This window comes from Hylobates moloch, unplaced genomic scaffold, assembly GCF_009828535.3.
Source record: "Hylobates moloch isolate HMO894 unplaced genomic scaffold, HMol_V3 SCAFFOLD_19, whole genome shotgun sequence".
Taxonomy (NCBI): domain Eukaryota; kingdom Metazoa; phylum Chordata; class Mammalia; order Primates; family Hylobatidae; genus Hylobates; species Hylobates moloch.
The window spans coordinates 859,402-873,167 of record NW_026652294.1 but is presented as its reverse complement, the minus strand read 5'-3'; the positions used below and the strand labels follow the sequence as shown (position 1 = coordinate 873,167).

At 51.6% G+C, this 13,766-nt stretch overlaps 1 protein-coding gene and 1 pseudogene across 1 annotated transcript in view; one reads left to right on the top strand and one right to left on the bottom strand.

Moving 5' to 3' along the window:
* The window catches only part of ADA2 (adenosine deaminase 2), a 46,191-nt gene that overhangs the window by 21,676 nt on the left and 10,749 nt on the right, over positions 1–13,766 (top strand). The window contains exons 3-5 of the mRNA XM_058431855.1: positions 10,264–10,319; positions 10,868–10,995; positions 12,638–12,728. Coding sequence (XP_058287838.1) covers positions 10,264–10,319; positions 10,868–10,995; positions 12,638–12,728 — 275 coding nt within the window. The remainder of the gene's footprint in view (positions 1–10,263; positions 10,320–10,867; positions 10,996–12,637; positions 12,729–13,766) is intronic.
* LOC116458632 (large ribosomal subunit protein eL32-like) lies at positions 9,403–9,808 on the bottom strand (annotated as a pseudogene).

The following is a 13,766-nucleotide window of genomic DNA, read 5'->3' as shown; positions in this document are numbered from 1 at the left end:
GAGCATCATCACAAAATATCTGATTTTGGGGTCTTGCATTTTGACCAGAAGCAAAGGATAACTGAGGTTAGTTACTCTGAGTTGGACTGACCCCAGGCACCGTGTTGCTGGGGCAGGGATCTTTCGAGGAGAGCAGCCCTAGGTGCTCAAATACTGCTAGAGTTTTATTTCGGTGAGTTTATTGGAGAGAACTTTCCTGAGGATGTTTTTGTTGGGCTGAGGGAGATGGGGTATTGTGGGAGTGGGCAGGATCCCTGGGTGTTCTATGTGGTGAGCTCAGAAGGGTTTGAGCTGGTTAAAGGTTTTCAGTGGCTTGGGGAAAGTGACCTTTGGTAGAGTCTTCACATTGTATCCAAGAGAGTCTGCTCGTTCATTTACATATTGATCGGATACACAAATGCCTTGGGGACTGACTGTTAAGCTTGTGGAAAGGCCCACATGGTGGCAGTATTTTAGTTTTGTTAGCATATTCTGTAGTCTTTTATGGGCTGCGAAGTTTATTGTTTGTAGACCCAGAAGTGACAGGGCTCCACAGGATCAATACACACTGAACAAATTCATAAGGGATAGATGTGTAAACAAGAAAATCAGAATGCTGTTATCACTCGGATCAGACACTTATGCTTCATCAGGAAACTCTCTTCTTTTCTTTCTTCTTCTTTTTTTTTTTTTGACAGTTTCTTTCTGTCACCCAGGCTGGAGTGTAGTGGCATGATCTTGGCTCACTGCAACCTCCACCTCCCAGGTTCAAGTGATTCTCGTGCCTCAGCCTCCCGAGTAGCTGGGACTACAGGTGCACACCACCATGCCTGGATAATTTTTTGTATTTTCAGTAGACGGGGTTTCACTGTGTTGGCCAGGTTGGTCTTGAACTCCTGACCTCAGCTGATCCACTTGTTATTCCAGTTATTCCAGTTTGTGGGTCTCAACTCTCCCTTTGCTTGGCATCCTGGACTGACCCACCTTTTTCCTTAGATATGGTTTTTTTTGTTTGTTTTTTTTTTTGAGGCAGAGTTTCGCTCTTGTGGCCCAGGCTGGAGTGCAATGGCACCATCTTGGCTTACTGCAACCTCCACCTCCTAGGTTCAAGGGAACTTCCTGCCTCAGCCTCTGGAATAGCTGGGATTACAGGCGTGCACCACCACACCCAGCTAATTTTTGTATTATTAGTAGAGACAGGGTTTTACCATGTTGGCCAGGCTGGTCTTGCACTCCTGACCTCAGGTGATCCACCCACCTCGGCCTCCCAAAGATTACAGGCATGAGCCACCATGCCCAGCCTTTTCCTTGGATATGTTAATACCCTTGGTGAGTTTAGCGGCAAGGCTGGATTCTGGATTCTGGAAAGTCCGATCTCTTGTGTGACCTGCATGTCTCCACTTGGATCTGTTGCTTGTTTTCTATTTTAACTCTCTGAGTGCAGAGTTATATTTCCATTTCTGAGTTCTTGAGAAGTGGGAGGGGAACATTAACTTTGCCTTGCAGTGGAGCTTTCATCAGTTTTGTGGACAGAGCAGACAGATAAGACACAGGACACAAATCATCCTTTTAAAAGAAAAGAGAAGGTCGCGTCTTTTATTGAGAAAAGAATTTCTGAAAAGGGAGGCGCTGGCAAAAATTGATGAGCTGACTTTTCTCCTGGCCTAGGTAGGAGGCTGGAAGAAACTGCACTTCCCAGAGCAAGTGATTCTTGTGTTGTTTGTTTGTTTGTTTTTGAGACATTCTCTGTTGCCCAGGCTGGAGTAAAGTGGCGTGATCTTGGCTCATTGTAAACTCCGCCTCCCGGATTCAAGTGATTCTCCTGCCTCAGCCTCCCGAGTAGCTGGGATTACAGGTGTACACCACCGCACTCAGCTAATTTTTGTGTTTTTAGAAGAGATGAGATTCCACCATGTTGGCCAGGCTGGTTTCGAACTCATGACCTCAAGTGATCCACCCACCTTGGCATCCCAAAGTGCTGAGATTACAGGCGTGAGCCACTGCGCCTGGCTAATTTCTATTTGGAAGCCTCTCTTCAGGGTTGGACTCCAGTCCACCAAGGCTCATCCTTCTCTCCTGAGCAGTTTCAGCCCCACCCAGTTGGCAGGTCAGCAGCCCCTCCTTCATCCTTTTTGGGACCATGGCTTTCCACTTCCCTCCTTCCTTCGTTCCCTGTAATGTTTCTGTTCAGTAGCCTGAGTGCATTGCTTTGTGTTATTTATGCCATAATGTATAAGCCTTGATTTCCCAGCTAAATTGTGACTTATTTCAGACCAACCCAGATCTTACATAGCCTGGTATCCTCAGTAGGCCCCAGTAGTCATCATGCATGTGGATGGAGGTTCTCAAACATTGGGGTGCATATGAAGAATTTGGAGGTGCTGTTTAAAATCAGCTATTGGACGCTGACCTCCCAGGTTCTAATTCTGTGCTGTCTGGTAGGAACAGAAAGCTGTAAAAATAACTAGCACCCCTCTCCTAGCGCCCTTCCTGTGGATTCTAATGCAGGTGGCCTGACCCAGACCACACTTTGAGGAAGGACCTGCTCCATCTTGACTTTTTTTTTGAGACAGAGTTTCACTCTTGTTGTCCAGGCTGGAGTGCAATGGTGTGATCTCGGCTCACCGCAACCTCCGCCTCCCGGGTTCAAGCAATTCTCCTGCCTCAGCCTTCCGAGTAGCTGGGATTACAGGCATGCACCACCATGCCCTGCTAATTTTGCATTTTTAGTAGAGATGGGGTTTCTCCATGTTGGTCAGGCTGGTCTCGAACTCCCGACCTCAGGTGATCTGCCCGCCTCGGCTTCCCAAAGTGCTGGGATTACAGGCGTGAGCCACCGCGCCTGGCGAAATGGGGTTTTACCATATTGCCCAGGCTGGTCTCGAACTCCTGAGCTCAGGCAATACACCCACGTCGGCCTTCCAAAGTACTAGGATTACAGACGCGAGCCATGCCCAGCTATTAATTCATCTTACTGATGTCGAAACTAAAGCTAGGAAAGGTCAAAGAGCTTGATGAAGGTCACATAGGTAGTAAGGGGTGACTGGACCCAGGCCAGGGCTCCTAAGTTCGTCGCTTTCCTCACCCCGCTGGGCTCTCTGAGCGTCTTAATAGCCACGCCCACCTCAAATGGCTATCCCAGAGGGCATCTGGCTTCAATTTTCCTTTTTCCGGAGGGGAGATGGATTCCCTGGAATGGAACTGGGCCCTGGTAGGGGAGAACTTCCTGTCGGGCAAATCCTGACAACTGTCTTGGTGTGGGAGTGCATAGGGAACTCCAACCCTTGCAGAACCCTGGGATCTTCGTGGGTGGAGGGGAAGAGAATAGAGGAGGGGAGGGAGGAGACGCTGAGACAGAGACTTTTATCTTGAGCCTGGTGGGGAGGCATGTGGGAGAAGTTGCTGAGCGGTTGGATCGGAGGGAGAAAGAGAGGCGCCAGAGCACTGGCTTCCTGTTCCATCTTCCCCCTTGTTCTGCAGGTGGCCATTTTCTCCTTCCAGAGCCGGAGGTGGAGAGACTTGGCCTGCCCAGCTCCAGTCCTCTGTCCTCACTCTGCCCGCCTCCGCCCGTCCCCCAGCCAGCCTTTGGAGAAGGTGCTGGGCTGCTAGGATTTGGGATTCTGGTGGAGGGGGAGGGGGAGGGGATGTGACCATTTGTTCGGGTCTGACCCTGGAACAAAGGCTTTTGCCACGGAGAGTCTAGGTCTTAATGCCCCCCATTAGCCAGAGTGGGGGGGCCACCAACACATTAACAACTAAAAACAGTCTTCACTGGAATCCTTTTGCTGAGCCGCCTCGCCTCCCCCTGCCTGGTCGCGGGCTAATTCCGGCCGGGGCTGCTGTGGACCGACTATCCTGGCCGCTGAGCCTCCCATTGTGTTCCTAATGCTCAGTAACAAAGACTGCTCGCCGGTAGCAACAGTCGCTAGGCGGGTCTTATCTCCTGGGCTCCGGCCCCTTCCCCCACGGCAGAGTCTGAGGCCCAGACTGGGTCCCCTGAGTCTTTAGCATGGGTCTCTTCCAAGACCCCGGAGGGTTATCCACAGGGGATGGCCCTGCTGGCACTTATGGAGGGGACAGCTGATGGGAGACACGTCGGTGGCAGAGAACCTGTGACAGTCGTTCCCGGACGTTTTCTAAGACGTTGTCATTCATATAATAAGCATTTCTAGTGCCCCCCGTACCCGTGCTCCCCAGCCCCCATGCTTTTGCCTGGATTCCTAGCAGACCCTTCATTCAAAATTCCATTTGGCTCCTTGCTGAATGAAGCGAACCCTGTGTCATGTTGCTGGTGTCGCTTTACGAGAACACGCACCCTCTTAACTGCTCCCTTTTTGACAGGACTCATCAGACTATGCTGTCATTGTGCTATTTACTTGTCTGTTAAATTGGAACAGTGGCAGATCTTCACCCCAGCTGTATATCGCACCCTAGCACCACCTGGGAGATTGCAAACACCAAGCTTCTACCCCACAGATTCTGATTTGGTTGCTCTGGGGTGGGACACAGGCATTTTTCCTCTCCTTGAGTGATGCCACTGTGCCGCCAAGGCTGAGATGTCACTCTAGGGACTGTCACCTTTCTACAGGAGGGGGCAGGGGCCTCCTGATGACAGGAGACAACTCAGGGCAAGCAAAATTCTGAAATGTGGTCGGCCTCCAGCCCCACTAATTATGCAGGGGGGCTGAGGTTCTCAATTTTTATTTTTATTTTTATTTTTTAGACGGAGTTTTGCTCTTGTTGCCCAGACTAGAGTGCAATGGCACAATCTCGGCTCACCACAACCTCCGCCTCCTGGGTTCAAGCGATTCTCCTGCCTCAGCCTCCTGAGTAGCTGGGACTACAGGCATGTGCCACCACACCTGGCTAATTTTCTATTTTTAGTAGAAACGGGGTTTCTCCATGTTGGTCAGGCTGGTCTCGAACTCGTGACCTCAGGTGATCCGCCCACCTTGACCTGCCAAAGTGCTGGGATTATAGGCGTGAGCCACTGTGCTCAGCCTTCTCAAACTTTTAAAGCCTCAAAATCCTTATCTGTAAAATGAGACCTACCTCATAGTGTAGTTTTGAGGGTTAAATGAGATTATGGCATAAAGCCCCTGCATATGCCTGGCATGTAGTAGAAGCTCAACACTTCTTAAGTGAATGGTACTCTGGTAGTGAAAGCTGAGTGAAACTGCCAGTACTGGCCAGGTGCAGTGGCTCATGCCTGTAGTCCCAGCACTTTGGGAGATGGTGGCAGGTGAATCCCTTGAGCTCAGGAGTTCGAGACCAGCCTAGGCAACATGGCAAAACCCTTGTCTCTACAAAACAAGACAAAACAAAATAATTAGCCAGGTATGATGGTATGCACCTGTGGTCCCAGCTACTCAAGAGGCTGAGGTGGGAGGATCACCTGAGCCTGGGAGTTCAAGGCTGTTCAAGATCATGCCACTGCACTGTAGCCTGGGCGGCAGAGTGAGACCCTGTTTCAGAAAAAAAAAAAAAAAAAAAGAAAAGAAAAGAAAAGAAAAAAAGAAATTCCAAGTCCTTGTTTCTGTTCTGATACAAACCAGTTGTATGACCTTTATAGCACTCTGCTCCCAAATTTCCCCATGAACTACTCTGTTGTCCAGGCTGGAGTGTAGTGGTGCGATCTTGGCTCACTACAACCTCTGCCTCCCGGGTTCAAGTGACTCTCCTGCCTCAGCCTCCCGAGTAGTTGGGATTACAGGTGCCCATCACCATGCCCGCCTAATTTTTGTATTTTTAGTAGAGACGGGGTTTCGCCATGTTGGCCAGGCTGGTCTTGAACTCCTGACCTCAGGTGATTCGCCTGCCTCGGCCTCCTAAAGTGCTGGGATTACAGGTGTGAGCCACCATGCCAGGCCTCAGAGATCTTCTTTTAAGCAGAATTGTCAATTGTTAATATTTTTTAAAGGTTATTTCTTTTGTCTCCCTTCTATTCTGCTAGCATGACTCCACCCACCACTCCTCCAACATCTGTCTATTTGCCCTTGCTGCCTGGGCCTTAGTACTTTTAAAACTCCTGTGGACAGCACTCTCCTTGAATTAATTTTTATTTGTGGAGCTCCTGCTCTGGTGCCAAAGGGGAGGAGGTGGGGAGAGTAAAACTGCAAGGACTCTACCCTGGAGGAGCCTCCAATCTAGCTGGGGGGTGTGGGCAGGAGACTCAGTAATGACAGGGTGGTCGAGGCCAGGACAGAACCCTGCTCTTCCCTGCTGTGAACCAGCTGGATGAGTCCAAGACAACTGCAGGTAAGAATTGTGGGTTGGGGTAACACAGTGGTTCTCCAACTTTCTGGTCTCAGAACCTCTTTATATTCTTAAAAATTTTTGATAATTTCAAATGCCTTTTATTTACGTGGATTATATCTATTGATATATCCTGTATTAGATGTTAAAATTAAGAAATTTTCTTTTTTTTTTTTTTTTGAGATGGAGTTTCGCTTTTGTTGCCTAGGCTGGAGTACAATGGCACACAATCTTGGCTCACTGCAACCTCTGCTTCCTGGGTTCAAATGATTCTCCTGCATCAGCCTCCCAAGTAGCTGGGATTACAGCAAATTTTTGTATTTTTAGTAGAGAGGGGATTTCACCGTGTTGGCCAGGCTGGTCTTGAACTCCTGACCTCAGGTGATCCACTCGCCTTGGCCCCCCAAAGTGCTGGGATTACAGGTGTGAGTTATTGCACCCAGCCAAAATTAAGACATTTTCTAGCCGGGTGCGGTGGCTCATGCCTGTAATCCCAGCACTTTGGGAGGCTGAGGCGAGCAGATCATGAGGTCAGGAGTTCAAGACCAGCCTGACCAACATGGCGAAACCCCGTCTCTACCAGAAATACAAAAAAATAGCCAGGCGTGGTGGCACGTGCCTGTAATCCCACCTACTCGGGAGACTCACTTGAACCTGGGAGGTGGAGGTTAAAGTGAGCCGAGATCGCACCACTGCACTCCAGCCTGGGCGACAGAGCGAGACTCCGTCTCAAGAAAAAAAAAGAGAAAGAAATTATTCTAAATACAAACACATAATCCATTATCGGTCAGAATAGTATCACACATGATGCAGCTTCAGGAAAATTCTACTGTATATCCATGACAGAATAAGAGTGAAACAGACAGTGAACCCAGATTGTGCCACTGCACTCCAGCCTGGATGACACGGCAAGACTGTTGCAAAAAAAAAAAGTTTAAAAAAATTTTTTTGTTTTGCTTTTTTGTTTTTGACATGGAGTCTTGCTCTGTTGCCCAGGCTGGAGTGCAGTGGCGTGATCTCAGCTCACTGCAACCTTCAACTCCTGGGTTCAAGCGAGTCTCCTGCCTCAGCATCCCAAGTAGCTGGGATTACAGGTGCCCACCACCACGCCCGGCTAATTTTTGTATTTTTAGTAGACATGGGGTTTCACCATGTTGGCCAGGATAGTCTCCAACTCCTGACCTCGGGTGATTTGCCTGAGGTGATCTACCTCCACCTCCCAAAGTGCTGGGATTACAGGCGTGAGCCACCACACCCGGCCTAAAAATTTGCTATGTGCACAGATAGATGGAGGCCTTCCTTGAAAAGATGTGAAGCACCAAAGAAGTTAGACTGGGGGCTTATATTCCATTTTAACAACTGGTAATAAATTGTGAAGAAGTGACAAGATGAAAGAAAAGGGGTTTGGGCTTCTAGGGACAGTAAATTGTGGGCAGGTAAACATATGGGGGAAACTAATGGAAGATAAGGGCAATTTTATAAGGCTGGTTTGTGCAGACCCATCTTGGTAAAAACTTTGTGTTTCCAGTGGTAAGGGTGATCCTCCTGGTATGGGAGAGGGGAGGGCGACACCTTCACAAAGGGAAATTTAGGCAGATGGGGTGGGCAAAGAGCTCTTTCTTCATTTGCTGCTTCTTAATTGCCTTCAGCTAAAAATATTTCTTCTGCTAAAGTGGCCTATTTGGGGTGACGTATTCTGACCCCCTTCAGTAAATAATAATAATAATAATAATGGACAATACTAGATCCTGAATGAACAGTACCTAAGGTTCTCCCCTCTGGCACGCTCTGGCAGCCTTAAAGTTCAGTAGCCTTGAGCATGTCTGTGCCAGGTCAGGCAGTCAGGGAAACTGCCCGAGAAGAGTGAGTGGCCTGGCCAGGTGCAGGGTGTCGGGGGCTGTGTGACGTGCCAGGCTTCATTGGGGCAGCAGAGGAAACAGAAGAGCAAAGACCAGTGCAGAGCCTCACTGCCCGCTCGCCCACTGCCCCTGCCCAGGCAGCGGGGCAGCACCCTGGAGATGAGAGAGCAGCAGTGCTGTTCTGCAGGCCTGGGGGAACGCGGGGATCTGAGGGACTGCCCAGAGACAAAGGACACACAATGGCCGCAGCCTGGAGGGGTGTGGGAGGCCCCTAGGCTGGGGAGACAGGAGTGAGGCAAGGGGCTGGTGGGAAATGAGCAGAGGAGGTGGACTCCCAAGGGCCCATTTCCTGAGATGCCACAGAGGCAAGAGCCGACTCCTGGGAGGAAGGGCGCTTCTCCCTTAGTGAGGGGACAGCTCCTGGCTCCCGCTGCAGCTCTCAACCTTGGCTCCTTGAACCCCCGCCCCCAGGCGGCTCTTGGCTCTGTGTGGAGCCACCGTTCCCTTGGTCAGGACTAGCAACCTTCTCTGACCCACCCAGTCACAGCAAACTGCTTCTTCTGAGAGGTCATGTGCTTCTCTTTAGCACTTATTCTATTGTTTTCTTTTTTCATTCCTTTTTACAGACAGGAACTCACTCATTGCCTGGGCTGGTCTTGACCTCCTGGGCTCAAGTGATCCTCCTGCCTCGGCCTCCCAAACTGCTGGGATTACAGGCATGAACTCTTTTTAGTGGGTCAAGTCTATCTCTCTGACCATATTGTCACTCCTGAGGGCAGCTATCTTGTCTATTAGCATTTTTTCATCCCTTCCAATGCCCAGCCCTGTTCCTTTTACATCATAAGGGCTTAACTGATGCCATGGAAGTAATCGACATCTCCATATTATTGCTCCCTATCTCCTTCACCCCACAGTCTCTGCAGAAATTCCACATCTTTTTTTTTTAGTTTTTTTTAAGGCGGAGTCTCGCTCTGTCGCCCAGGCTGGAGTGCAATGGCGCGATCTTGGCTCACTGCAACCTCTGCCTCCTGAGTTCAAGCGATTCTCCTGCCTCAGCCTTCGGAGTAGCTGGGACTACTACAGGCACACACCACCACACCCGGCTAATTTTTGTATTTTTAGTAGAGACGAGGTTTCACCATATTGGCCAGGCTGGTCTCGAACTCCTGACCTCGTGATCCGCCCGCCTCGACCGCCCAAAGGGCTGGGATTACAGGCATGAGCCACCGCGCTCAGTCCTTTTTTTTTTTTTTTTTTTTTTTGCAGTTTTTACGGTTTTGTTTAAACACAAAACATGCACATGAGCTGTCTACTCATTTTCTTTGCTGCGCAGCCTGGCATTGGGGTTGGTGACTCTGATGACCAGCTGGGCAGCTCTTTCCACGATGGCTTTGCGGTTCTTGGAGGAAACGTGAGCGACGTCAGCACAGGCAGATTTGTTGCACATCAGCAGCACTTCCAGCTCCTTGACGTTGTAGACCAGGAACTTCTGGAAGCCACTGGGCAGCATGTGCTTTGTTTTTTTTTTGTTGCTCCCATAACCACCATTGGGCATCAAGATCTGGCCCTTGAACCTTCTACGAACCCCGTTGTGAATACCTCTGGGTTTCCGCCAGTTATGCTTAATTTTGACATATTGGTCAGACTGGTGCCAGATGAACTTTTTTGTTTTCTTTTTGACAATCAGGCTTCACAAGGGGTCTGAGGGTGGCCATGATGCCAAGGAGGAGACGGCTGCCACCTCTGTAGGCAGCGCCGAGGAAGAGAGAGGGCCCCCCCCGCTTTTTTTTAGAGACAGAGTCTTGCTCTGTCGCCGAGGCTGGAGTGCAGTGGTATGATCTTGGCTCACTGCAACTTCTGCCTCCCGGGTTCAGGCGATTCTCCTGCCTCAGCCTCCCCAGTAGCTGGGATTAACAGGCACGTGCCACCATGCCCAGCTAATCTTGTATTTTTGGTAGAGATGGGGGTTTCACCATGTTGGCCAGGCTGGTCTCGAACTCCTGACCTCAAGTGATCCCCCTGCCTCGGCCTCCCAAAGTGCTATGATTATAGGTGTGAGCCACCTTTCCCCATTACACACCTCCCTTCCCTTAGCTTCCTTGTCACCTGCCCACTCCCAGCTCTCCCCACTCTGATCTCCCTGTGTCCCCCTTGCTGTCCCTGGTGGCAGTGGCCGCCTTGCAGCTGCTGCACATGGAGTTAGGGAAGCAGTGGGGAGGTGAGCAGGTAGTGGGGAATGACATCATTCTCAGATCACTCTTTCTAGCTTTCATCCTCTCCCCCCGTGACCTGTTCTTCAACCATTATGCAAATGCTTAATGGCCACCTACCCTCTCGTGTGCCAAGCGCTGTTTTAAGTGTGGTGACCCAGCAATGAAGGAGACAGGCGGGCATCAGCATCAGGGTTATCCCAGAGCCAGCTAGGAATTCCCCACGCAGCAGCAGAGACAATGCCCGAGGAACAAGGGAAGCACTGTCCAGCCTGGCTGGACTTTTGGGAACAAGGCCACTTGGCTTCATCCAAACACAAATAAAACTGTGTTGTGGGTCCCCTGACCCCATCTACTTTTCCCAGAGCTCGTTGATGGCTGGGAAGCAGTTGACTGGGAAGGAGGTGGCTGGGCAAGGGTGGCTGGGCAGGGGTGGCTGGGCAGGGGTGGCTGGGCAAGGGTGGCTGGGTAGGGGTGGCTGGGCAGGGGTGGCTGGGCAGGGGTGGCTGGGAAGGGTGTCTCTCGCTGCACACCTGACGGCTCCTGGTTGTGCTTCCTTTCCAGGTGTATGAGCTCAGTGGAGAGCACCATGACGAAGAGTGGTCAGTGAAGACTTACCAGGAAGTAGCTCAGAAGTTTGTGGAAACTCACCCTGAGTTTATCGGAATCAAAATCATTTATTCAGATCACAGGTGAGAGAGCATATTGCTGAAGAGCTCGGGTTGGGAGACTGGGATGCAGGCAGAGCTACTAGGCTGGGAGGGGAGGGGTGAGAAGCGGGGCTGGGAGGCCGGGAGAGGCCCAGCACTGGTGCCAAGGAGCTGTGCTGTGCCTCTGTGTGTGAGCACAGTAGTAGGTAAGTGCAGTGACCCAGCAATGAATTGCTGCCTGAAGCCACTTCTAGTTCAGGTCTTCACCCCCAAACTGAAATGAAGAGTGTGTGAATTTCCCAGAGAATTCTCGGCTGTGACCCCACATTGTCCTGGTGACTCGTTTATGAGCGTAATGGTTTTGCCTGAATGTTTGGATAATTGGCCCGTTTTTGGTTTCAATTTGCCTCTGGGTTCTGTGTGTGGTTGTGTGTGAGTCCTTGATCAGGGAGATACCCTGAGTGGCACTGGCTCAAGTCTGCGTGTGGGGACCTCCAGTAGTACCATGTGCGTGGCCTGGCACGTGGGTGAAAGACCCACTCTTTTTCCCAGGGAAGCACAGAAAGCTTTGCAGCTTAACTGCCCTTTTGACTTTACCAGACAAGACCCCTCCCCTCACTTTAAAAAGCAGCCAGTCTAAGGCTGGGACCTGTCCATGGTCGCAGCTGCAAGGGCAGCAGCCAGTGGGGTCCCTCGGAGTCAGGCATCGGGCGGGCACCAAAGGGATCTGGCAGTGGCTCCATCTGCTCAGCTCACCCACGAGCCTGGGCTCTGGAGGGCACTGACTCCCCAGGAGCCTCCTCCCATGCCCAGTCTTCCTGAGTCCCCTTCCCTTCCATGGGGCCTGGGGCCTGGAGGAGCTGAGCTCTGGCTTTTTGCCGGTCCCCCTCGGAGGGAGCTTGCAGGATGGGCCCACGTTCTGTTCAGAGGCTCCCTGGTGCCAGATGCCCCTTCCCAGGGCCAGTGGCAGGAGGGTGTGAGGGCTGAGCTGAGTGCATCAGTGCCCCCAGGTTCGCCTAGGCTCTGGGGAGAGGCCATGGGTGGGGCAGGCCAGGAAGGCTTTGTCCCCACAGAGCCGAGGATTGGAGCAAGAGAGCCAGTGGCAGGAGAGCCTGTTGTGGGCTTGCGCCAGACCCCGTGTTTTGGGGCTTTTGTTGTCATGCTGCCTGCCTTGCCCCTGTAGGCTTCTGCAGTGCCCAGGGTCTTGCTGACTTAATCAGCAAGAGGCCAGATGGTTACTGGGTCCAGCCGACCCATCAGGGACTTGGGTGACCTGTGGCCCTTTGCAGGTGTCCAGTGGACAGAGAGCTGCCCCTGAGCTGCATCCATGTCTACACCCCCGACAGAGATGCAAGGAGAGCTGGGAACAAGGCCACCTGGCCTCCTCTAAATACAGACAAATAAAACTGTTCCCGTGGGTCCTCTGACCCCACCTACTTTTCAGAGACTACAGGTGCCCCCAGAGCCAGGAAGGGTCTTTGATAAGAATGGATTTGGGCTACATATCTCTCAGGGGTCACAATGGCCTGGTCGGGGTGGGGTCAGGAGGGCAGGGGTGCCTCAGGTTTGGGAAACGGGTCCTGCACACTTGAGGCCCACCCAGCCCTGCATGGAGGGAGTGCTCTGGGGTTTGTGCTCTGTTGGTGCTGGGCACTGTCTCCTGGCTTCTCTGTCTCTCTCACAGATCCAAAGATGTGGCTGTCATCGCAGAATCCATCCGAACGGCCATGGGGCTCCGAACCAAGTTCCCCACGGTGGTGGCAGGGTTTGACCTGGTAACCCATGCTATGAACAGAAGGGCTGCCTGTTAAGGGGGCATGCGAGGATGCCTGTCTGGGTGGAGCGGCAACTCCTGAAATCCCAGGGCAGGCTCAGGCTGCTGACCCAGCAGGGCTGCTCAGAGCTCAGCGCTGACCCTCTTCAGAGGCCTGCAGGGGACAGCTGTCACTGGAGAAGGGAGAGCAGACAGCCAGTTCTGTCTAAGAAGCTGACAAGGAAAGTTCCAGAATAAGGATGGCATTCAGGGAGTTTGGACCACAGTTATGGGCTCATTCCCCATGGCCCGGCCCGTGCCCTTTTTTCTATCCCACACTGCTCACCTAGGTGTGGCTCTTAAAACCCTCACCAGCCCCTGTAGCACGCGGGGTGGGGATTGGGGGGTAATGTCTGGAAACAGAGTCCAGGATGGAGCCAGCCCTTTGCAAATCCTCAAGGTGGTGATATTTGTCCCTCCCTCTCCAGCCATCATGCCTGGCCACACCGGTTTTTGAAGCTACACATTCGTAGATGTTGTCGTTGTCCCACACCTCCACACCAAATCAAAGCACAACCAGGACATTTCTTAGGTGACAGCTCAGCAATATCATTAAGAATCTAGGCTGGGTGCAGTGGCTCATGCCTGTAATCCCAGCACTTTGGGAGGGCGAGACAGGTGGATCACCTGAGGTCTGGAGTTCAAGACCAGCCTGGCCAACATGGAGAAACCACATCTCTACTAAAAACACAAAAATTAGCCAGGCATGGTGGCCTGCACCTGTAATCCCAACTACTTGGGAGGCTGAGGCAGAATTGCTTGAACTCAGGAGGCAGAGGTTGCAGTGAGCTGAGATTGCGCCATTGCACTCCAGCCTGGGCGACAGAGCAAGACTCTATCTCAAAAAAAAAAAAAAAAAAAAAAAAAAAAAGAATCTAGATTAGGCCAGGGCAGTGGCTCACGGCTGTAATCCCAGCACCTTGGGGGGCCAAGGTGGGAGGGTCACCTGAGTCCAGGAGTTCTAGACCAGCCTGAGCAAATCGGTGAGACCCCGTCTCTA